General features: G+C 48.2%; 1 protein-coding gene across 1 annotated transcript in view; it reads right to left on the bottom strand.

Annotated features, from left to right (window-relative positions):
- The window catches only part of PRSS16 (serine protease 16), a 422,739-nt gene that overhangs the window by 203,772 nt on the left and 192,615 nt on the right, over positions 1–26,352 (bottom strand). Inside the window, exon 5 of the mRNA XM_069644381.1 lies at positions 17,775–17,898. Coding sequence (XP_069500482.1) covers positions 17,775–17,898 — 124 coding nt within the window. The remainder of the gene's footprint in view (positions 1–17,774; positions 17,899–26,352) is intronic.

Genomic DNA, 26,352 nt, shown 5'->3' with positions numbered 1-26,352 from the left:
TTGACAGTTTAGAGAGTGTGAGCCAAGGCCAAAAGGCAGAGAAGGAACAAGTTACTTACCTGCAACTGTTGTTCTCCAGCATGGGTCTGGCATGGATTCACATGCTCATGAATATTCCCCATCGTCAGGCTGGGAATCCTCGGTAACGAAAAAAATCAGTTTCAGTTTCGTTTCTGAACTGTCTTTCTCCTAATAATCAATCACTGGTCTCTGGGTCATACTGCCCCCAGGCAATGACTGCCCTCTACCTAAGCCCCTCCTCTGGCAGCCATCTTCAGATTTGGTAGCACGTAAAGTGGCAGTAGGACCAAGAGAAGAGCTGCAGAGGGGTAGGCAGGTGGGTTTGCATGTGAATCCATGCCAGACCCATGCTGGAGAACAACAGTTACAGGTAAGTAACTTGTTCCTTCTCCAGCATGGGGTCTGGCATGGATTCACATGCTCATGAATACAAGAATACATAGCAGTACACACATGCACAACCACGGGAGGAGGCAAGGCTCAACATTAAGCATCTCTTACCTCGTCACCAGGCTCACCTTCAGGCGAACAGGTTGTGCTGCATTGCCTGGCCGTCTCTGGACGCCTCCCTGGAATCCCGGTCGACGCAGTAGAATCTCCTGAAGGTGTGCGTCGACCTCCACGTAGCAGCCCTGCAGATGTCCAGCAGGGGCACACCAGACAGGAACGCCGTGGTAGCAGCGATCGCTCTGGTCGAATGGGCTCTCGGACGGCCGGGTAAGGGTCGGTTTGCCAACCGGTGACAGTGCATAATGCAGCCGGAGAGCCATCTGGAAATGGAAGCCTTTGAGAGGGCATTCCCTTGATTCACAGGTCCAAAGTTCACAAACAGCTGTGATGTCTTCCACAGGCTCTTTGTGCGGTCCACGTAGAACTTCAGTGCTCTAGCCACCTCTAGCGAGTGCAAAGTCCTCTCGGCCAGCGACAAAGGCGACAGGAAGAAAACAGGTAACACCAAGGGCTTGTTGAGATGGAAGTCCGACGGCACCTTGAGCATGAAGGAGGGGTGCGTCCTCAGCACCACACTCATCTCGTGGAATGTCAGGTATGGAGGTTTACAGGAAAGGGCCTGGATCTCTCCCACTCGTCGTGCGGAGGTGATGGCCACAAGAAACGCTGTCTTCCATGACAGGAACTTCAATGGTGCCGAATGCAGCGGCTCGAATGGCGGCCCCATGAGCCTGGTCAGCACCACGTTGAGTTCCCACGCCGGGGCCTTCACTGGCGGGAACGATCATAACAGTCCTTTCATGAACTCCTTCACCAAGCGATGGGACCACAGAGATAATCACCCCAGAGTTCTGGTGTAGCGGGAGATAGCCGCCAGATGGATCTTGGAGGCATAAGCAAGCCACGCCCTTGGCCAGCGATATCAAGTACGGCATCACTTGAGGGGCCGTAATCCACAGAGGGTTAATCTTCTGTGCGCGGCACCAGACAGAGAGCCTCTGCCATTTGTGTCCAGAGAGTCGAGGACGCCCTGGCCTTTGCAAGCACCTCCTTGCAGTCCGCTGGGATATCGTATCCTCCGAACTCTAGTGCTGCAGGTTCAGCGATCCCGGGTCGTGGTGGAGGATGGCGCCTCCTTCTCTGGTGAGAAGATCCGTGTACGTCGGCAGTTTGACTGGGGGGGACGCTGACATGTCCAGAAGGTCCGTGTACCAAATCTGCCGCGGCCACGCCGGTGCGACGAGGATCATCCTACACCGGGACCGTCTGAGTTGACTGATGAGTCGCAGTAGCAACGGCAACGGTGGGAACGCATACAGGAACAGGCCGTCCCAGGGGAATGAGAAGGCATCGCCCATGCTCCCCGGCTGGGGAAACCTGCTGGAGAACCTCTGGCACTTGGTGTTCGTTGCCGTCCCGAATAGGTCGATCTGGGGATTGCCCCATCGTCGGAATAGGAGATCCACTTGATCCTGCCGCAGCTCCCAGTCAGGGCACGAGCGTAGCTCCCTGCTGAGTGAGTCAGCGATGGTGTTCTTTATTCCTGCCACATGGAAGGGTACCAGAAACATCGCTTGGGCGACGGCCCAGTGCCTCAGATTCTGCGCTTCCTTGGATAGGGCTGGGTATCTGGTGCCCCCCTGCTTCCGGATGTAGGAACATCGTGGTGGTGTTGTCGGTGAAGACCCTCACCACACCACCTTGCCCTTGAGGGATGGAAGGAACGACCTGAGGGCCCAGAACACAGCTCGGAGCTCCAGGACATTGATGTGTAATTGTAAAGACTGGTAGGGGGTTTCTGTACTTCTGCTCTATATATATGGTAGAGGAGAGGCACAGAAGACCCCAGCCAAGATTCTCTATTGTGGTAGCAATGGACGAGCAATCAAGGCCTAGCTTCTCAGGAGGTGATGCAGGCTGGTTCTTAAGTACAGTGTAGTCCCCGAACCCCCTCAAAGGAATGTCAACACACTGTATTACTGAAAACACAGTCTTTATATAATTAATATTCAAAGGTATGTACACGATCACAATAACGCACTTTGTACTCGGAAGTCAATAATGATAAATATATACAATTCTAAAGTGGTACCACCAATGTTATCAAATCTCATTAAAGTGCATCAACTGTACGGTTAAAATGTCACACAGATCAATAACGAGGAAAGCAGCAATAGAGTTAGGAAGGAACGCAAGATGGTTGACACAATTGGCAGAATGCTGGCCCCGTTACCTAGACACAGTTCTGTGTGGAGATCCCCCCCACCTGGGCAACCTGTAAATAAAGATATATAGCAGAAGCCCAGTCCATATATTGTTCAATAGTCTTACTTCCTCCTATTAAGGTTTTACCCCCCCAATGTACCTGGTGGAGTAGAGTTCTCTGAAGATGCGTCGACCGATCCTTCTTGAGTGCCTCCCTTTAAAGCAGGAGCCATGGATCGTCGAGAGGCGTCGAGGATCTTTGCGTTCGGTGTCGGGGAATCGACGGCCCTTCCTGAGTGCCCTCCCTTTAAGGCAGGAGTCACGGGTCGTTGAACGTCTGACGGTGAACAGGTTGAACTACGGCAGTGAAGTGGCAGCTTCGTTCCTAGCGGTGCTCGTCGACAACAGAGCATTGGCGTCCTGCAAGGGAGAGGCGTGCGGGGCACCTCGGTGACGATAGTTCTGGACCGCAAAGAGATGATGAAGAACTGTGGCCCAGCAAGGGCTTCGAGTCGTCGCCGTCTCTGTGGTCTTTAGGTGGCGGGAAACCCACCGGCGGATGCTCCTCGGCACGCCGACGGTCAGGCCTTCTCCAGCGGGATAAAGCGGGCGACTATGCAGACGAGAGCGTCCCATGATCAAATGAAGTTCTTAGGCAAACGGGAGCACGGCGGCTCTGGTCGGCGACAGCGGTCGTCGACAGTGGCAGACAACAGTCCGGGTGCTTCTCTTTGAGATTCCGCGGCAGTCCCCGTCTCGGCAGCCTGTCGAAGGTCTGTCTACCAGGGAGCTTTGGCAAAGATCAGCTGTGCACGATGGTCCCTCGTAGCTCGGGAAGAGGGTGTCTTACCCGGTCCTCTCTGGGTCAGTCCTTGGAGGCACAGCAGCTTTCAGATTGTGAAGGAGAGCAACAGCAATTCTTCTCGTCCAGCAGGGCTTCAAGGTCAAGCTTCAGTTACCCCAGTTACTCGTCGGAGTGGACTTCAGCTTCTGAACACGATTCCTAGCAGTGAGAGGTCCCCAGATATACTGTTGATCTCCATTCATTCCGCTGGGTCACACTCAAGCATCCAATCATGACTAAGGGCATTCATGCAGGCAGGCAGCCAATCAGGCACATGAGGTATTCAGGCCATTTACTTCTCTCCACACACTCACAACAAGTTGTGTGTATTGGGACAAGTACCGAGCCATTCAACACTCCAAACTGCATTCATACCGGTTTCGGGCAGGGCTGTCTCAGTCATTGTGTCAACCACCACATACTAGACATCCACAACTCAGAATGTATATTCGTCACACACTCTATTCACCCGGGTCCCACCCACAGGAGGTACCCACATCATACATCACTGGGAAGGCTCCAGCTAGTCTGGCCGGGCCTTCACAACAACACCATATATGGAACTTCCACCCAACAGCCAGTCAGGGGGAAGGGACAGAGTCAGGGGTTCCCAGGACTTTGAGAAAACAAGGTAATAGGTAATAGAAAGCAAGAGGCCACAGGGGCCATCTTGTTTTCCATCAGGAATCAACTGATCCCAATGGCAGGGCTGGGGTATCCCCAAAATGGAGGATACTCCGCGCGCCTGTCAAATTCAGCATGGAGATGCCACCTGCTCTGCGGGCCACCCACAGGTGCCCAAATACATACACTAGGGGCACAGGGTTGTACCCCCACCCATGGGTGCCATAAGGGTATCCCACAGGTCCGTTCACCAAACCAAAAGAGAGAGAGCTGCACCGCCAGGAGTCCCACATGAACTCCTGCGCAGAAAACACGACAGAACACACAATAAAAAGCAGTAAAGGACAAGGATACGGAGGCCCTGACCTTCCGATGCATTTCCAGCATCACAGTAATGACCTCTCCTCTGGGAGCCAAAGGCCTCTTGCGTGGAGATCTTTGGTGTGCGTTCCACATCCCTCCGGGGAGGTGTCCGTCGTCACTGTTTCCTGATGTGCCGGAGTCTGGAAGTCCATGCCCGCCGCTAGACTTTTGTCGACTCTGACCCCCAGGAACAGGGCGACTTGCGACGGTACCAAGTGGGATTTCGTGAAGTTGATCGAGAATCCCAGATCCATGAGCAGTTGGACGGTCTTCGCCTTGTGATCGACGGCGAGTTCCATTGACTTTGCTCGGATTAGCCAATCGTCCAGGTAGGGGTAGACGTGGATCCCCTGCAGGCGCAGCCGCGCCGCCACTGGTGCCAGGCACTTGAACACCCTGGACGCCGACTTCAATTCAAAGGGAAGGGCCTTGAACTGATAGTGCCGCCCCTGGATCACAAATTGTAGGAATTTGCGATGTCCCTTTAGAATGGGGTTGTGAAAGTAGGCGTCCTCCAAGTCCAGCGACGATAGGAAATCGCCTTCCTCCAGCTGTCCCAGCACGTTCTGGAGGGTGACCATCCGGAATTTCTGAGACTTGATGTACTTGTTTAGACGACGAAGGTCACGATGGGTCGCTAACTGCCTGTCTTCTTCCGGACGAGGAAGTACTGCGAGTACACTCTGGAGCCCTGGAGTCTTTTTGTGACGAGTTCTATGGCTCCCTTTCTTAGCATCGCTCGTACCTCCAGAAGTAGTTGTGGGACGTGGTTTTCCTTCCTGGCCACGGGTGGTATACAGGGGCACCTTCTCTGAAATTCCAGAGCGTGCCTGTGGGCCAGGGCATCTAGCACCCAACTGTCACTGGAGATGGACTCCCACACGCTGCCGATTTTCGCCAGCCGGCCTCCCACCGGGGTGCTCGGGTGGGGGCCCCCCCTCCTCCGACGCCATGGCCGGTTCAGTCCTGTTTCGTCGCGGCCTTGCCGCTTTGGCCTCCTTGGCGACGACGATGCGATCCTCCTGTCTTGCCGCGTCCTCTGTAGGCTTCCTGTGACGAGGAGTGGGCCGCTTGGCGGTACGACGAGGAACCACCGCTGAATCCTTTGGAGGCACCTTGCTTGCCTCCGGAGTTCTGAAAGGACGGCCATCGTTGATGAAGAACACCCAAGGCCCAAGCCATCTCGGCGTCTGCCTTGATGGCCTGCAGTGACTCGTCCACTGTCTTGCCGAACAGGTTGTTTCCGTCGAAGGGCATGTCCAGAACCATGGTCTGCACATCCTGGTGAAAGTCGGTGGCCCTAAGCCAACCGTGCCGGCGAAGGTAAACGCTGTTGCCCATCTGATGAAAGCCGGTGTCGGCGATGTCCGTGGCCACCTCGCCTTCCTGTAGGATTTCCAGGGCCTCAGTCCTCTCGTCTGGGAGGAAGTCCAGCAGGGGAGCGATCTTGAACCACAGCTCCCTGTCGTAGCGTGCAACAATCGCGAGGGCGTTGGCCACTTTAATAGTCGTTGCCGCCGACGAGATGACCCGTCGTCCCATGGCATCCAGCTGCTTCCCCTTCGCCGTCCGGCGGGGATGTTGAAGTTGAAGCCGTCGCCCCCGCCGCTTTCTTCTTGGCCGCCGCAGAGACCACTGAATCCGGGGACGGCCGTGCCCTGAGGCACATAGGGGCGGAATCCAGGACCCGGTATTTCTTCTCGTACCGGTCTCTCTTAGCAGGAGCCATGGACGGGTTCTTCAGGAGCGCCAGCCCCTCGTCCCAGATGTCGTCCAGTAACGAGACTGCGAGGACAGTCTTCCTCTTGGCCTCCCGCTGTTGGTATAGGAAACCCTCCTTCTTCTGTTCTTTGGGGCAGAGCTGGAAGAGCTCAGATGCTCTGGCGATCATGGCGTGGAAGGAGCCAATTTCATCGGGGGGAGGGAGGGTGGGTTCCGAGCGGGTGGTGATGGGAGGTCCATTCCGTCGTCACCACCGTCGTCCGTCCCCGTCATCGCCGTCTCTGTTCCAGTCTCATCTCTCGGTGGAGGGGAAGGAGGTGAAGGCTGGAAAGGAGGAGGGGATGGATTCGCCTCGACTTGCTCGGTGGGCTTACCGACAGTCCAGGCTCTGCTGAATCGTCCGCTGGGGGCAAGGGCAACCTTGTCCTCATCTCTGTACACAAGGCCTGAATAGCCATCAAGATCGCTCCTGAGTTGTCTTGTGGCACAGGCACCGGTTGCGACGGGAGCGACGGTTGGGGAGTAGGATCCTCCGTCTCCTCCACGGCCTGCGGCTCCTCGTCGGCACCAACGTCGCTTTCTTCGCCCGCCTCATCAGGATCCCTCCCGTAGGAGCGGGCTCCTCAAACTTCTTGTCCAGGATCTTTGCGAGGCCAGCCAGCTCATCCTCAGATGTGGCATCTGTGTCCGTAATGTCTACCGTGCCACCCCACCCTCTTTCCCAGCCCAGGGTTTTACGGGGGTCTTATCGATAGGCTGAAAAGAGGATTCCCTCCGTGGTGGCAGAGAAACTCTAGGCCCGAAGGTAGTCTCCACTGGGTCGCCAGGGCCGCCACGACTCCCTCGATCGAGGCCTTAGCCGGGTGAATCAGGGCCTTCGCGACTTTGTGCGTGCCTGAGGCCTTCACCTTGGGGGGAGGGTCGCTGCCTCGCTCCCCCTTGGCAGCCGCCGTCAGGATCGACTGGGACTGACTTCTCCCGAAGCTTACCCGGGTTCTCTGACTTCCTTTTGCCCGAGCCAGAGCGTTGGCTCATGGTTGATGGCGTTGGTGACATCACGCCCTGCCTGGCAGCCAAAGAGCCCGACCCCTCCGCGCTCCCGGTGGCCGCAGGCTCGCGGTGCCTTGCATTCTGTTGGGACCCAGTCGCCGGAGCGCCCTCAAAGGTCTTGGAAGACCACGCGGACTACTTCTCATCTGCTGCTGGGCTCTTCCCCTCCAGCCAGTTGGTGAGTCGAGTAAGACGATCCTTCATTGTCCGTTCGGACATATTCTTACAAAACGCACAGTCCTTCTCCACGTGCGATTTGTCGTCATGAAGGCAGTAGAGGCACTGAGAGTGCTCATCTTCCTTGAAGACATTTTGTAATTCACATCCAGGGCAGCTCCAGAAAAGCTTGGATTCAGGCGTTGTGTTTCCTTTGTCCTGGGCCATGTCCACGCAGGGTAGGCCTCAAAGATCTTCCAGAATCCTCCAAGAAGCGAAACTCTATGAAAACCTGCCGTTGAGGGGCGTAGAAAATTCTGAAACGGGTCCCCGTTGATCAGAAGTAGAATCGGAGGAGTTTGAGGCTTGATTGACTGAAAAAATGAGAGTAAACTCTTAGAAAAAAAAAATCGCAAAACGTAGTAAAAGCTTGAGAGCTATAGCACGAGGACTCCCAACACTTGAACGTGTGGTAAAAATCTGAAGATGGTTGCCAGAGGAGGGGCTTAGGTAGAGAGCAGTCATTGGCTGGGGGCAGTATGACCCAGAGACCAGTGATTGGTTATTAGAAGAAAGACAGTTAGAAAATAAACTGAAACTGATTTTTTCTTTACAGAAGATTCCCAGCCTGATGACGTGGAATACTCATGAGCATGTGAATCCATGCCAGACCCCATGCTGGAGAAACATGGTTAGCTTTTTTTGAAGGAAGATCCGAAATCTGCTATCTTTTTGCTTGATAGGATGTGGAATAATATAGAAGATGGTTTGAAAACAAGAACCAAAAGATTTTAGAATATTGTAGAGATCTGTGTAAAACTAGGTTTGTACTTTAAGAGTGTATTGTGTAAACCAACTGATAATTAAAAAAAAGAGCAAAGATAGGAAGTTTTAGGAAAGATATGGCCACTTTACCTCTATAGTATCTATGGACCACCAATCTTTTTGCTTTGTTTTTTAAACTGTTCTGACATTTTGAAGGAAAGTTAAGCCTTCTGCTTCACTTCCCTTGCCTTTGTGCTCATTTGTTATGGGGAAACTGATCAGTCCTTCAGACCATCAGTACTGGGAAACTATGTTTCCCTTTTATCTTTTACATTTATGTTACTTTTTAACATTGCACACAGCATCTTACAATGCAGTGCAATGGCCATACATTTGGATAACCCTAGCTTGTTACACTCACTATTTTTGGTTACAATTTTTATGTGCCTGAAGATATGCTGGTGGCAGCAAATATATTTTTTTACAATGTTTGCGTCATTTCGAGTTTGCACATTCTCGTTTATCGCGTATGGCTACTAAATGTGGCTAGCATCCTAAAAAGGCGGCACCATGAGATTTTCGATTGTTCTTTGGCCATATTGTAGTTTGGCCTTCTTCCTGCCTTGCCAGGAAATCTCTTATAAGATCATGCACTTCCCCAGGAAGGCAGGTTTTTTCGCGGGACAGTGCTGCTTTTGTGTGTGGATCAGGAAGGGGGTGGACTGTCTAGTCCCATTCCACATTCATGGTGCCTGAGAGTCTAGATGTGGGGCAGGAGTGAAACCCATAGTTGCCCCTGATTCGACAACTACTGGCTGTTTGAATGGTGCCGATCCTTACAAATGGTGTGCTTGGACTTGCTTCCAGGCTGGATTTAGGTAAGAAGGACTTCTGCAACCATTTCCTCAGATCAGCATTGGAGCCAAGAATCCTTTGTAGAAAAGCAGCCGACTGAAGATACGAGGAAGACTTGATAAGAGCCCTTTCTGACTACCTGATCCGGTGCTTCAGGCCTTGGACAGTAGTGGGACCAACTAGTCTCAATGCCTTCTTGAGGATCCAGCCATTCAGAGTCTTCAGAAGTGTCCCTGGACCAGCCAGTCGGTTGACCAGCTCTCTCAAGGGATACCTCGCCAGAACCATTGCCGTACTGCGGTTTCACCCGGAACTTTGGTGGTCACCAGCTTGTAGTACAAGTCGCCTTCCACACCGAAGTCAGTGTTCCAGCCTCAAAGGACCCCATCCTAAAGAAGCTTCTTCAACCGTGACTGGAAGAAGGATGCCTGCCATCATCTGTGTGCGGTGGCCATCATTGGAACTCACCTTGTCTCGTCCTGTGTAGTGTTGTGAAGAGGCCTGCATCAGTGAATCTTGCATTTCTAATCGCATGCGGTTGCTTCTGGACCTGATTGGAAGACTCTTAGCACTTGCAGCTCCTGGACACCTCTTACTGGAACCAACAGCGGGAAATCCAAACTCTAGCGACACCCAGTCGGCCCATTAACTCATCTGGGAAAATCAGAGTGAAGGGGTAGGTAAACGTAAAGCATTTGTCTCCCCCTGTGCTCCATAGGATAACATTGGTAACCAGTCCCTTTGTATCCCCAACATTCCATTCCACTACCTTTTGGTCGTCGAACCTGGATAGTATCATCTGAAAGATAAGAACATAATTTACTTACCTAGTAGCCTTGTTGAATATCTTCTTTTGAACAATCATCAACACAAGTACAATTATAACATGCCTACATAGACTGCATTCCTGGGGGAAGAATTGTGGCTCCTGGGACGTTTGGGCACAAGGCCCATTTCTTCTTAGGGTTTTTGGACTGCTGAAGTTAGGGTAAAAGTTACTTGGGACTTGGTTCCATCATTACTGCATTAATTTAGTTACCTTTTAGTTTGAATACGCCATTTGAATGCATTTTAAGAAACTATGCTGAATGTATATGTAGCTGCTTTGCAAATGGCAGCCAGCAGAACATTTGTAATAAAGGCCAAAGTAGCGCTCCTGTACCCCTGGTAGAGTGAGCTCTTGGTGTGAAAGAAGAGTCTTGTTTGATAGTGAAATGCATACAGCTCTGCTACTGTCCATCTATCTGTAGATGGTGTTTTTTGAAAAGTGATCACCTTTCCTGCCAGGTTCTACAGAGACAAACAGTTGGTCTGTTATTCATAGCGGGTTTGTCTTGTTTACATAGTTAAGAACCGCCCTCCTAACATCTAGTGTATGAAGGTTTTTCTCACCTGAGCTTGAAGGGTTTTGAAAGAAAGCGGGTAGTTCAATGGACTGGTTGACATGGAACTTAGATATGAACTTAGTTGAAAACCTAGGGTGTGTTCTTCGTACCAACTGGTCTTTGTGGATAACAAAGGAATGGCCTTACACTGACAAAACTTGTAGTTCATCGATTCTTCTTATGGGGGTAACAGCCACCAGAAAAGCCATTTTATATGTTAGGTGTTTAAGGCTGGATTTGTGCATAGGCTCAAAGGGGGGGCCTATGAGCTTTTCCAGTACCACATTTAGATTCCACCCTGGAGGTGGGTTTGAAATGGGGGGGTAAAGCCTCTTAACTCCTCCCATGAATGCCTTAATGACAGGGACCTTCCACCAGGACACCTTGCTTTGAGACGTGGTATATGTGGAAAGAGCCGCTATGTGGACCTTGATGGAGTTGAATACTAGACCGGAGTCTAGTAAGTAGAGCATGTAATGAAGAATGTGTGATGGAGTAGATTCAATGGGGTTTACATTTTTTGACTGGCACCATATTACAAATCCTTTCCATTTGTTAAAATAACAGTGTCTGGCGTTTGGTTTACGTGCCTACCTGAGGATTTCCATACATCTTTGAGGTAGTTTTAAAGGGCCAACTCTATGACTTCAGGAGCCAAGGTACCAAGTTCAATGATTGAGGATGTGGGTGTAAGATTCTCCCCCCCGTGCTGGGTGAGCATGTTGAAGGGGCACAGGAGTTTGATTGGATCGCACATCGACAGTTTACGCAGATGCAGAAACCAAGGTTGTCTCGCCTACATAGGAGCAACCAGGATTAGCATCATTTGTTCCTGGTGCAGCTTGACGACTATTCTGCTCAGTAGCTGGGGTGGGGGTGGCGGGGAGGGGAAGCATAGGCAAATTTCCCTGACCAGCTCATCCACAGGGCGTTCCCCTTGGACCCAGGTTGGGGAAACCTTGATGCGTAGTCTGGGCATTCTGTGTTTTGACTTGTGGCGAATAAGTCTAAGGGTGGATAAACCCACAGGGGAAAAAATAATCTGAGATTTTTCTGCTGAGCTGCCACTTGTGCTCTTCGGGTAGAGGATCTCTGCTTAAGGAGTCTGCCGGAGAATTGAGTTCCGCTGGAACATGTTGCAACACTAGGAACATGTTTCGCTTGAGTGCCCACTTCCAATTTTTTTTATGCTAACCTGGACAGACTTGGTGAGTGTGTGCCTCCCTGCTTGCTTATGTAAAACATGGCAGTGGTGCTGTCTGTGAGGATCTCTACTGTTTGGTCTGACCTGACAGATTCACTTGAAAAGCGTGCAGGGCTTTGAGCACTGCTAGTAGCTCTAAGAGGTTTATGTGATTTTGGGGTGTGATCTGTGTGGTGAAGGTAATGGGCTAACCACCGGTGAGAGACGAGTCTGTTGTGGCAATCACTTGCACTGTAGGGTTGTGAAAAGATTTTCCTTTCAACAGATTTTCTTTTGTCCACCATATAAGCGCTTGAACTAGGGTTATCGAAACAACCACTAGATCGTCCCACTGACTGCTTGCCTGAGAGCACAGTTCGCTAACCATTCTTGCATTGGGCGCATGCGCAACCGTGCATGCGGAAGCAGGAAAATGCACAAGGCCATCATCCTGAGCAAGCGCACTGCTTTGCGTACGATTATTTGGTGACCGGCTTGCAGCAGTATGTTTTGCACTCTTTCGTTTGACGGAAAGAATAGACCCTCTTCTGTCTTTATGACAGCTCCTAAGAACTGTTTGATTTTGCTTGGAACAAGACTTATTTTTTTCTTGTTGATCGAGAATCCCAATTGAAACACAAGATAGGTTGTTCTTTGGGTATTTTGCTTGCAAATTTGGGGGGGATTCCCCCGTTATCAGCCAGTGGTCCAGATAAGGGTACACTGCCACTACCTTGGTGAATACTCTTTGAGCAGAGGGTATGCGGAAGGCTAGTACCTTGAATTGCTAGTGTCGGTTCGCTATTTTGAAGCGCAGTATGCATCTTCATGTCCACGGTTGCCATGTAGTCCCTGTTTTAGCAGTGGGATTACTTTTTGCAGCGTTGTCATGTGAAATTTTAGTGGCTTGACATAGGTGTTCACCAGGCACAGGGCGCAGGTCCAGTACAGGGCGCATTGTTAGGTCTTTTTTTGGCACGAGGAAGTACAAATACCCTTGTTTACCTGGTTTCCTGGAACAATTTCGATGGCGTCCTTTAGTCGCAGTGCTTTTTAACAGGATGCGTTGTTCTTTCTGTGAAGTTTGTCTTTGTCTTGGCGGGGGGTTGACTGGCGATTGTATTAGCTCTATGCAATAGCCCCCCGCGATGGTGGAATGTACCCACTTGTCTGACGTGATCCCCTCCCATGCGTGGGCAAAGTGAGAAATACGCCCTCCTACTGGAGAGGCATGGGAGGCGACCTGTAGCGGTTGGTCATTGCTTAGGAGTGGTGGACCCCCCTCTTGAGGAGAAGGATTTGCCTCCATTTCTGGACCTTCTTTGGCCCCTCTGAAAATTCAGTTGGGAGGACAGTCCCTCTGAAGAACCCCAGGATGAACTCTGGCCCTCCTGGTTTGTAATTGAAGGACTGCTGGGAGTTCTGTCCTCTAAACCGGCGTGTATTTGAACCTCCTCTCTACTCAAAAGGTTTGTTAGTGAGTTGTCCCAAGGATTTGAGGGTGTCGTATTCCTCCTTCGCACTTTCTTAGTGTGTCCTCAACTGCTTTTCCGTTGGGCTCGACGGGCATGTTTAAAAGGATAGCCTGGGTAAGCGGGTTCCTGCTCTCTTTCTTGTAGTGGTGACTACTTGAGAGTACAATGGGTCAGATGGGGCTGGCATGAAAAACATTTAAATGCGTAGGTTGACTGCCTTTGTCAGACTGGGGATAAGTAGAGAGGGCTGAATACACCCCTGGACAGATTGAAGCAGTGGGATGAACTGTGCTGCAGATCTCTTATCCCCAAGGATGTCCTCTACAAAGTCCTTATCGACTTGAGCTTCCAGGGTATCTATCTTAAAGTGTTCTGCTCCCTTTACGAGCAGGTCATTATACTGCAGCTGGTTGTCCACCAGGGAGTCAGCCACTGGTTGGTCGGTATGGTCTGGGGATTGGATGATGAATACCTCATCGTCGTCATAATATTGGTCTAAGTCCCTTGTGTCGCCTTTTTCTTCTGGGTCTGTAAATAAGGCAGGGTCTTGTGAGCCTTGAGTGTCGTCATAATAGGTGTCCTGAGCCACGTCCTGATATGACGAGGCATTAGTTCAAAGCATCCAGGAGGCGTCGGCCCGTTTGCCAGCTGCTTTGCAGTGAGGGGGTGTCATGATGCCTACCCCCGGAGCACCAGGCCAGGCCCAGCACCCCCGGGAGCAGGCATCACGCCCCCGGGTAAAAGCCCAGCGGCCCTTTATAGGGGCTCTTTGGACTCTGTCCTGGCGCCGTTGGCGCCAGGCTCATGTTGGACATCAGTCCTGGCGCCATAGGCGCCAGGCTCATAAGGGGAAGTGTTTGGTGCACTTACCTGAAGCAGACCATGCTCCACACTCACCTGATGCAGACCATGCTGCATGAAGAACCAAGCCAAATGAGGCTTAGGAGGGACTATTTTTCTGAAGGAACCATTTTGTTACTTGGGTGGGGCTGTGGAAGAATACTCACCTGGAACTTCTTCCAAAGCTATTTAAGCCACGCCCGGACAGCCACACATGCTTCGCGTTGTTCTGCATCCCAGCAGCTGACCGCTCACCGTGTCTGCTCCTGCACCTGGACTCCAGCCACGCACGCCTCGAACCTGGAACACCTGTAAGGGAATAAGAGAAGAGAAAGGTGAAAACCAAGAACTTATTCAACCTTCTTACCTGCATCTGGAATCTTCACGCCAGCATTCCTGAAGGAAGACTTCCATTTAAAAGCACCGCGTTGCTCGCTGCAGCGCCGCGCTTCACTCACCTGTTCCCGAGACGCCGCCCGGCTCCATCGCGGCTCTCAGCACCGGTCGCCACATCTCTGCACCTAGGGGAGAGAAGAAGAGACAAAAGGTGAGCAAGGGAACACAAGAGGAACCCGAATTTTCAGCCATATTACTTACCGGCTTTTCTTGGTGAACCATTCCACATCTCGGGTCGGCGCCGCATCTTTGGCAGGTACCGCACCCCAGCCCCTATGGGGAAAGGACAAAAGACATTACTGGGGAATTATAAAGACATTTAGAGGGGTCGCCCCCATCACCAACTAACCTGATTTACCACCGGCAGTTTAACCCCTCAACGCATCGCCTTTGTTCTGCACCTGAAATAAAGGACAGAAAAAACAACATAAAAGGAGGCTCACACTTGAACTTTTGCATCTTCATACTTACGGCGTATCGCTCAGAAAAGTCAAGTGGATGTGCCAGTGCCATTCTGAAAACCAATGAAGTAACTGGACGAACGCGCGCCCCTGCACCAGAAGCAGGATGGAGAGTTCATCCTTCCAAACCATAAGGTGAGCTTAAACCGGGGTTTAGGAGGAAGTCGGAGAAGAACGAAGGAGGAAAGGGGGGAGCAAGCACACTATTCAGCAGACAGTTAATCCCCTTTCTCATCTGCAGAAGGATATTCCTACGGGCCAGACAAGCAAGATTTGGGGGTCCTGTTCAATCGGTGGTCCGAATTCTGCGCATCATGCTTGAAGAGGCCACAGCAACCCAGACCAGACCAGCGCCTCTGTGGGAGCCAGGTGAGCGTTACAGGGGGGCCCTGAAGGTTGGGGAGTTGATCTGGGTGTTGATCAAAAAATTTACAAAACTGGACATTCTCCTCATGACCCTATCAAACTGTTCTGGTGTCCATTGGGAGGAGCTTGGCAGACTGAGGGAGCAGGAGTAGGAAGGGGTTCTGGAGCAGGGGGTTGTTTGTGATGCATTGTTATGTTACGTTATGTTAACAAAGCTTATAGAGTGCACTGTAGCCCGGAGGTATCATGGCGCTGGAATATCGGAGAGCAAGCGATACCCTAAACCTAAAAAGGAAGGGTCTTCAGGGATCGCCTAAATTGCAGATTGTTGCTAGGTGGGAGCGGCAAGGTGTTCCAAAACTGCGCAGTCGCCACAGAGAAGGCCCGACCACCCACTCTGGTGCGGCTGAAAGAGGGCACACAGAGAAAGCCGACAGACCCAGAACAGAGCTCCAGGCTAGGGATGTAGCAGATTAATTTATCACAGAGGTATTCAGTCCCGCGATCGCGGAGGGTGCGGTGAACCAAGCAGAGTGATTTGATTTTAATTTGTTGGGCCAAATTGCCCCTGAAAGTGTCCTCAGGAGTAGAATAATCCCTACTCCTAGAACCTTGTGATTTTGAGGCTTGCAGCATCGAGGATTTTGAGCTTTTCGATGTTCTGGCTTTCAGTAGGGTGTCAGGGACATGTTTCTTTATTAACTCACTCATTTTTTTGCTTTTTGCAGGGGCCGTCAACGCATCTTTCAACGCACGGTCGCCGCAACCAGAGGACTTTCTAGATGTGGACGCGGTGTCGGTCTTCAGCATCTGTTTCGTACCTGTCATGTGGTGATCGCGACCACGATGGCCCAGAGGACAGTGAATGTTCGGACCTTCCCTTCAACACTTCGTGTGGTCCATCGGTCGACGACGTGGTCGACCGTCGGCCATGGGGGATGTGCTTGGTGTGACGTGTAACAGAGGTGCTTGAGCCGTCGGGTGTCGTCTCTGTAGCAGAACCACCGGCCTGCCTGTTGGAGTCGGTGTCTCGCACGCGGGAATCCATTTGATCCTGATCGCCCTAGGCGTCAATTAGGATGCCGACGCTGCCATCGCTGGAGGCTCCCTCGATGTCCATAGCAGCCTCGGCCTGCATGGCGTGGTGGGCCCAGCATTTAGTTTTTCGGTCTTTTAAAGTTTTTGGCCTAAACAGTTTGCAAAACTTGCATTGTTTTCAGCGTGGTAACTAGGGAGCCAAAGGTGACACACTTGGTGTGAATCCTTCCAGGTAAACTTCCTGTTACAGGAAGGACAGAATTTAAAAGGAGTATTTTCCGTTGTGTATAAAGATGGCAGCCTGGCGGAATACAAGGAAGTATAGGGGAATATGCATTCACTAAGTGAGATGGAATATGAACCTCCCCCACTCCCGCTACTGTACAGGGCTGAAGCCCGTTGAGGCCTAGCTAGGCCGCACACAAAGTTTGTCGAGACGGGAGTCTGTGTCGTCGGCGGATGATCTTTCCCTCGAAAGCCGCAGCCAGAGATCTTGCAGTGTACAGTCGTCGAAAGGAGAGAAAGAAAGTCCAACTTTAAACTTTTTCTAAATAATGGCGTCAGCCAAGAAGGAACTCTGAGATATGCGCCCGACTACGATGGCGGAAAAAACAATCTGAACGACGTCGATACGTGAAGGACCATGGGTACAGTGGACGTCACACTAGGGATAGTATTACTGGCACGCCCTGTCGACGTCCCTTTTTGAGTTTCGAAAACAAAAAATGTAATACTCAGTGGCTACCACTAGATGTCCAGCTATGCATAGCATGTGATCTATGCAGATCCACAAGCCTCAAATGTTTATTACGGAGTATTGTGCGATAATATATGGTAGTTTCCTTTTTTAGCATGTTTAAAGGCCTAGAATAAATATTAGCATTTGATCCATTCTTGTCTAAATTGAATTATTGTGTGCTTCACTGTGTGGACTAATTGTGGACCCCGGATCCACTCACTCTCCTGACAATAGCCCTGACTGTGCTCCAGAGTTACCTTGATTAGTTTTTGGCTAACAATTATAACTAGGGTGTCCACCAGGCTAGATTCTAGAAATCCATCTCGACACCAAGCTGCTGCATGGGAGAGAGGGATTTAAGTCTTGGTCTATACTATTCAGATGTGAGATTCTCCTACTCATATAACAGTACAGAAAAGAACCTCTGTAGAAATATACTAATAACACTATGCAAGTATTTTTTTCTGATTTAAGAAGGAGAATACCAAACCAAATCAAGAAACAAGCTAAAATGTTTAATGAACTGCACTGCTGTTTGCAAGGATTACATTAATTTCATTCATGAAAACTCCCTATTTTGGAATGAATGTATCTTATTGCTTGTACATCCAGTTCTCATTAATCTCTGGGTTCCAAACCATTTTGAATCATTTCAGATGTTTCAGTTTACACAAAGTCGTTGAGTACAGCTTCACCACGAAAGCTAGAACACTATAACAAACTTTGTCACAGATTTCATTGTTTATTGGATCACTGGCAGAGACCCATTACAGTCAAAGCACCGGCACTCTGGCCTCAGAGGCACAAGTGGATAGAAATAGAACAGATGGGATTACCTTCAGCCTGAACCACGCTGATAGGGAGCCTGGGTAGGAGCCCCCAAAGCAGATCCAAGTGTTCTCTGATGTCAGGTTGTACTTCTGGGTCACAAAGAGGTGAAAGGAGGCCAGGTCAGCTAAACTGGAAGGAGAAAAACAAATGTGGTTAGGGATGTGCACAAATAACAAATGCTGGCATTGTGAGGCGATGCTCGTGACCATCAATGTACACAAGGTGATCCACAGCAACATGCCCAACATGGCACACTACAAGGAACAGCCGACTGTCTTGATGCTAATGATACAAGTTGAATTCAAAGAGGCATGATGTCTAATATACAGGTTGTTTTACACGTATTTGTTTTTAGAGGTTTAAGGCATCAGGGCCAGCATACAACGCCCACTTTCAAAATCTTTCCCCCCTAAAATGTTTTGCTTGGTAAACCGGAGTGAAAGAGCCATGGAACGCAACATCCTTCTTGAAACCATCAAGCAGCTACAGCACCTGTACTGCTGATGCATGCCTTCCTATTACGTCTCAACTACTTACATTGACACATCTGTCGGAGGGAAGGCTCTATGAATGTGCGCTGCTAGGACTTCCATCAAAAGCTTAGAGAGGTCGTATGAGGTCATGATGAGAGTCAGTTGGGCAATAAACACACTTGGGGACTGGAGGTGGGTATCTGGCCTGTAACTGTATCCTAAAATATTCACACCAAGCAGAAAACCGGTCTGAAATGTGATTATTATTATTCAGCCCTCTAAAAAGGGCAGCACATGTAGATTACACACTCTATGCAGTATCATAATATTCTCCCCAGTAGTCCAAGTAAAGTCGGACGGGCAGTGGCCCTTGAGCATAAAACGATCTACCAGAGGGGCAGGGAAACCTTTTTTTTTCTTTCTAATGCATGCCCGATGTTCCCCCAGGCATATCCTAACTGGTCGGGTCGTCATGCCAACATATCTCAGATTAGAAAGACATGTGATGATCTAAATAACATTGCCGCTATTGCAATTGGTGAAGAACTTGTTTTCAAGGGTCTCTCCAGCCTGTATCTATGGATGTGCTCCTCTTGGTTAGTGGGCAGACACTGCATTGGCCACAGGGACCATGTCCTACTGGGCCTGGCTGGTTCCACAAGGTGTTGGTAACTTGTTATATTGGTTCTTTGTATGTATTGATCAAAGAATCCCAGAGATTCTGTCTCAGTTTAGTCGTAAATCCCAGGGGGCCGATCTTGGATGTGCCTACATTGAGCAATGCCCATAGCCTGGATACCTCCTTCTTACTTTGATTTATCAAAGGGGAAAAGCTAAAGACTGCTGTAATGCTGTCTGGTTTGCCAGACCTCAGTTTATGTTGTTCGAGGGTAATGTCTCTTGGAGTGTTTCTGGCACGTTTTCTTGCGTATTTGACTGTGCGTCTGGGGTACCCCCGACTCGTAAGTTACGATGCTAAATTAGTTGACTGCTGATCATAGTCGTTCAGTATAGTGCAGTTCCTTCTATATCTCAGAAATTGCCCAAAAGGGAGATTCTCTCTTAAGCGCCTGGTGTGGTAATTCTGCAAGAATATGAGAGAGTTCCTATCTGTGGGCTTAAGGAAGACTGATTTTTATTTTACCGTCTCTGGCACTCAGAATCAAGTCCAAAGAATTCACTTCGGAACGACTGTTCATATCTGTAAACGTAAGGAACATGTTCCTTGAGTTTATCCTTATCATGAAATCTGCGAGATCGGTGTCAGTACCCTCAAATATCATGAGAATATCATTGATGTATCATGCTCGTAGTTTGATTTTATTGGTGAACAGGTTATTGGTGTTGTAGATTGTCTTGATCTCAAATTCTGCCACGTATAAATTGGCCAGGCTAGGTGCAAATGTCATGCCCATTGCTGTACCAAAGAATAGTTAGAAATACACCTTTTCATAAATGAAGTAGTTTTGGGTCAATGCAATTTCTGCCAGTTGCATTATGAAGGTGACTGGGATCTCTTTGGGTAGTTGTCTCTCTCCGAGTATCTTTTCAGTGACCGTCAGGGCCATGGGTCAGGGTGCCTGGGATCGAATGGAAGGTCTTTTGTGAGACATAAAACTGCCGTGGGGTCTTTTAGATGAGACTTCATCATCCCCTCACCCTAGATAAGCGGCACACCACCGCAACCTAGGGTTTAGCCACCATAGGAAGGCATAGCGAGTATGGTTGGAGGGCAACATAGGTTTTACTCACTGACAAAAATGAATAATACTAATCACATTTCGGACAGATAGTTGGGAACACACTTTAATTAGGACCAAATCATAACTGATTGGAGCTCACAATTAAGTAGTTCCTTTGTCAAGTATTATATCTGTTTTGGTTTTCTCAATATTCTTGCCACCAACCTGGATTTCAGGTGTGCAGGGCTGTAATTTCCCATGCAGTCATTTCATGATTTGCATCCCAGACATGTTTGCTCTATGTATGGGTTAGTTGGTGGGGATAATTGTCTTTGGCTACCAATGAGACTTAGTTATGTTTAAAGTCTGCACTCTACAGTTCTCAGACATCCAGCTGGACCATTTCTAATATATCATAAGTAACCAACATTGTCGCTGGAATTGGAATGATCAATAAAAAGGGTACTGATAGCAAAAACAAAATGACATACAATGTTGCACCCATCTAGCGCATGCCAAGTCAGACACACACGTCCTTATAACATAATTATGCTATGAACCTATGTTTTAATTACTCAAATGTGGAGTTTGGGAAATGTGGACTTCGAGTTGCCATATGCCTCTAATGCTCACCACCTCAGCTCTGCAGCTAATCCATGTCAGACAGCAGTGGTTGCCATGTAAACTGTGAGGGGTCGGAGTTCATCCCCTTTCTTTGGCACAATAAGCAGGATTGAAGCCTCAAGAGACTAGGAAGGATGGATAAACACTGTTTTAATGCATCCTGCAAATACAGACGGCCATGTTGTCTTTGTTAGGATGGATTTTCAGAACCAGCACAATGTGAGGGGTCTGAGAAGCAAACTCTGTTGGTGAACAAGGTTATAGAGACTTCAGTCTAGCCAAACTCTCACAGGTGATATAAGCCGATCAGTAAGGATACAAAATCTCTCAAAATGTGGCCTTTTCACTGGACAATGGTTGTACAGATTCACAGACCGCAACTCACAGTACTGAACTACTATTAACAGCCCAAATGCTGGCTCCCAGACCCTGTACAACGCTCTGCTGTTCTCATTCTAGGTCCACGCTTTTACAATTAAATCTCTATAACTACAAAAGGGAAATTTGTGGATATGTATGCGTGTCTGTTCGAAATGTTCAGCATACTTCCAAACATGGAACAACCTGAAATCTGTCATGATTGGTAGGTTCCATGGTTTAGACAATGTAAAACGTATAAAATATAAATAAACCTTTGTCCAATTTCTTTTCTTTCAGTAGGAATTACAGTGCAAAGCACAGGTATAGTTGCTAATACATAAATAAGGCAGCATTCAAGAGATCAGTGGCTGATGTTGAAATAGGTGTGCAGTCAAAAAGTCGAAACAAAGTCGAATGTCAAAAATGTCAACAAAAGAAATGTCAAAAAAAAAGTTGAATGTTTATTTTTTTATTTATATGTATTTTTTGGGTTTAGTAAGTAAAAAAAAGGGGTAAAATAAAAAGAAAATACTAAAAAGGGGGTTGGGGGAACCCTCCCATTTCGAAAAAAAAACCAAATTCGACATTTTTTCTATATTTTGACTTTCGACATTATTGCTTTCGATTTAATGACTATAAACCGTTGAAATACAGTTAACACAGAAACAGCCATGGTATGAAGCAGCACACACAATTAAAAACCTAATATTTATTAGGTTTTAAAAAACATATTCAAGGACAACTTACACATACTAAACACTACAAAATATTCCTATCTACACCTACATATATACTGTTAGAAATCCCAAAATTAGATATTCAACACTTTATCCTTCAACACAGTAAAGGTAATTCACCAAAGTAATGTACAAACAGTAATAGTAAAGTAGCAAGAGTACACAGTAAAACACTATGTATATTATAACCTGCTTTATAATTGTAGGTCGGGCACCTTACTTGTGCAGTCCTACTCTAGCAGGTAAGTAAACGGTTCAATGTGTCAAAAGACTCAGTGTTCAGGTAAGTACCTGGTTGGGGGCATAGGAATTATGAAGTTCCCCTACCCAACTGTTGCCAAACCAAACAGTTGAGTAAAAATGTCCTGTAAAAGCCCATCTTATAGAAAACGGTAAGCAACAAAAATTAGGGATACACACTTCTATCCCACCACACAGGGGGTTAGTTGGAAGAGGGCCTTGGCTAGTACACCACTCATAAGGCTGGAAAAGCTAGCGCCAGGGAGTGGATTTTACACTCATTCAATCCCCATGGAGGGCAGAGTGGCCTCCAAAACAGGTAGGTCAGGGGTCTCAAGGAAGGCCTCTTCACGAAAATATTGTCTTGTGGAGAGGCTCATGGTTGTTCTGCTGCCTTCTCATAAAGGCACCAAAACCTGTAGTCATTGAGCATGCTGCCTGGGAGGACCGTGTACAATTAGGGTATGTTGCCCCTTATGCCTCCTGCATGCACTTTATTGTCCAAGAAAAGTCAGTCTTTCAGTAGGTCTGCTAGGGTTATCTGGTGGCTTTTCATAAATGAAGGATATTCTTTGCAGTGCTCTAGATGAGCCAATAGTTATTTTGACTACAAATATGTTTTCAGCTGTTAGGGAGAATTCTCAGAAATGTGCTAATTCTCTTCTACCTTAGAGAGCCCCAGCTCTTTTTGCTGGACTTTAGGACTTTTAATTTCTAACCTGGAGAGAGAGATACCCTTTTTCCCACTCATGTATTTTTCTATGATTTGGTTTCTTTTGACTTTGGAGTCTGACAAACTCAATAGGCATCATCTTTACATTGTGTCACACAGCACCTTCAGTGCAGAGACGCAGTGAAGTCTTCCAGATTTGCCAAAGGTTTAAATACCTTATCTTTGTGAAACTACTGTTTCCAAGAGCAGTGAAGTGAAATTGACTTTACTTATATTTGCAGTAACTTTCTAGACACAGCACACACTAGCTTTCAATAGGGTACTGGAGGGATTACTTCGTATCCCTTTTATCTAGTTTCTCATGTAACATTTGATGTTACCCTTTCTACAATGAATGGCTGGTGGCAGTGGTTTACTTTTTCCTACCATTGTGTGTTTTATCGCAGGCTGCAATTGCAGCTGCAGTAAAACACACATGGGTGCCCATTTTGTCAAAATAGCTGTGGTCGTCTTTTTTCGCCATTTCTTGTTGGAAAAGTCCTTCTTGAGATTTACTCTGCATGCCAAACCAGGTTTGCTCCCTTTTTTCATTTGGTCTTTGTGGGATTCACTGGTGAAGCCCGCCTCTGGCTCCAGTGTGGCTGGCAGGAAGTGAGGGAAGCAGGTGCCCGAAAATCTCTGTGCTTAATCCCCCATGTTACAGGAATGCACCCAAAAGGTGATTGGCCGGCTGGCTGTCCTTGGAGGACAGCCACCCTGCTGTGTGAGTGACAACTAGGATGCAAATGAATGGGAGAAACCTGCATAAAAGGCAAGGCTTTTTACTTGGAAGGCAGAGTCGACCACTGGACAAATGAATCTGAAGAAGAACTTGAAAGAGACTCTTGCTCCAACTCCTGGACCGTTGGGTTGCCCGGTGAAGTGCTGCTGCCTTGCTGAAGCTCCGAATTCGCCTTGGCTAGAGAAGCCCTGCAATGGACGACTTCTCCCCTGGGTTGGTGGGACCAATCAACCCTAAAGCGAACTCGTCTGGACATCCTCTCGGAGCCGGCTGTACTTCCATTGCTGCTGCAGGAACCGATTGCCAGGGGGAGGAACACTAGATCAAGGGCATCGTTTTTAAGTCGGACCCAAGCTCAAGGAAGATCCTCCGGACTCCCATGAAGCAGGACTGACCAAGCATGAGCCATCTCAACAGAGTGCTGGACCCCAGATGCGAGGAAAGTCCATAAAGGTATCTGAGAAATGCAGTGGTGTTGTTTGTGAGAGCTGCAAGGAGCTGAAACTACGAAAGTGCAGCTGATCTGAAGTTTGTCCATTGCTACCGTCAACCTGCCATTCGTAGTGCAGGAGTCCCCAGACGTCCTCCTTCTTGTCCCCACGACTGAGGCCCAGGAACAACAGGATCTGCAGACCTACACAGGAACAGAAGCCAGCTGGAAGAAGTTTTCTTCAAACCAAAGGTACTGTAAAACCAAGGGGTTGCTTACCTCTTGTTGTGTAGCCTTGCTTGCTCTCAGTTGAGACTTGTCTTGGTTGCTTTGTAGAGTTGCTTGCAGCTTTGCCCCTCACAAGCCTACCAGCTTGTGGCCCTACAGTGATTTAATTTTCTTCACAGACTTCTAAAACATTCGGAAAGACTTTTACTTACCTACCAGAAGTGCTTCAGTTCACCTAGACCTTGGCTCAATTAACATTGGCTGGCCTGGCCCCCTGAAAGACTCTTCTTACCTCTGACCTTGTGCTTTAACTATTCCCCAGGAAAGGGTTAACTTAGTTTGCATTGGAGGATTCCAAAAGTACTTACCTGTTTAAGAATATTTGTTAACCATTGTTTCATTCCCTCCTCTTTTCCTTTTGACACAAAACCTCAGTATTGCTCTAAATGTACCAGTGATATTTCAATGTCCACAGTGTCCTAGTTATTTAAGTCACCTCAGAGTGTAGGACGTGTCTGTGTGACATCCCAAATGGGTATCTACTGATTTATTGAAACACAGTGTGTGTGTAGTTTTGATGTATATTTTTGTGTTACATATATTTGCTCCCTTCTAAACAAGGCTTATTCAACTGACTGTCAAATTAATAAATAATAGTTTCATCAAGAAACCTTGAGTTTAAGTGTTTATTTGGATACTGGTCACAGTGAATCTCCGTGTAATAACCCTACAGCTCACATTGACCCCTCTCGAGATAAAACTGGCTGCTCAGTCACTACCAACTTGTGTAGTACATGCTTATACCAAAGGTTGGATGAACTATTGCCAAGAGGAAAAGGCTGGTGTAGTATCCCACAGCGTACTGCATACAATCTTGCCCAACATCAGCATTGATAGTATTTCACACAAACATTTTAACAGCATTAGTTAACATAAAACTTTTTCTGCCATTATAAAAGTTGCCTATTAGAAAAACTGCTGTCTGTTTCAAAGTTGATTGGCAGGAAGACTGGATTCAGTCTTGGGGCCTTACTTTGTCTGTGGGCACTGTTCAAAACCCTTGCTTCATAGACATCCTGCTTGCCAAACACTTGCCTCTTCTGGTGCGAATGGTTTCGGGTATGAAGTGCTTGCAAGCTACACAGTGTTTAACATCACTCTGTGAAGAGCACCACCCATTACAGTTGATCTTGTTTTTTTCTGACGAGAAAGTATGCCCACATTGGGGCGTCCTGCAAAAAGAGTGTATTTTCCATTTGACTTCCAATACCCTTGGCTCCCGCACATTACCAAATAGTAAATAAGACTTCCCATTTACTGGGAAGAATCCTTTGCCGTTCTCTCAGAATCTTCAAAGAGGAAAGGGTAGGAAAGATACTGGCCCACAACTAGTTTTCCTGCAGGTGTTTCCTGGCTGATCCAGGGATTGAAGTCGATGGTCCTTCAAGGAAATCTCATGAGTGCAATGGTTTATGGCATGGTTAAAATACAGTAAAACACAAACGAATTAAAGAATGTAAACATAAGGAGGTTATAAAACTATTACTTTATTGTCTTGTGGGGGGGAAATTAAGAATTACAAATTTAAATGAATGTCTCTGCTACTTTGATGTCTTTATAGTTATGAGTCTATGCTAACTGCCATGTTTAATAGTGCCTTATTGCGGTGTAGGCCCATGCCCTAATACACATGTCTTATCCATGAAGGCTTTACAGTCTACTGCCTTACAGTGCTCGCACCCATAGCTCTCTCCTCTGATGGTTTTCCTTTTGGCATACCTTCATCAGTAGTATGCACTGTGCCCGCTGCCTCAGTTCAGTGTTTCCGCACAGCACGCTTTGAAATGGTGTGTTCGCCTCAGCGATGTATCTATTGCGTTTATCGAAATCTTCAATACGTCTATCCTGATGACCGGTTTCAAGAGGTCTTCGCATTGTGGGTATAAGAGGTCCATCACAGATCCACACCGATTTTTCCTCTAATGTTTAGTAATAGGACATAAGGTCAACGACGGTGGCTTGTGCCACTCGATGACTGTTAAGGCCTTGAAGGAGAGGAAGGAGAAAATCACCCTATTTAGGCCCTTGTCCAAATCCCTTTCCACTGCCTCATCAAAAGTTAGGTCATCAGACGACAAGAGCTCGAGGGAGGTTTCACCTCAAGGAGCTAAAAAGCGCAGCAAACATGCTAAGTGCGATAGTTCGAGATGCTGACACTCATTGTCATAGGGCTCGCACAAAAAGTCTAGGAAGCGACACCATTGATCACGATTGTATTCCTCTGGTACATTTTCCAAGTAAGTCAGCTTTGAAGGCAGAACTGGAGGAATTTTGCCTCAAAATGTTACAGGGGTT

The sequence above is a fragment of the Ambystoma mexicanum genome, chromosome 2p (assembly GCF_040938575.1).
Source record: "Ambystoma mexicanum isolate Mex_15411 chromosome 2p, UKY_AmexF1_1, whole genome shotgun sequence".
Classification (NCBI taxonomy): Eukaryota; Metazoa; Chordata; class Amphibia; order Caudata; family Ambystomatidae; genus Ambystoma; species Ambystoma mexicanum.
Note: the sequence above shows the minus strand (reverse complement) of the source record. Positions and strands in the feature narration are given on the sequence as shown.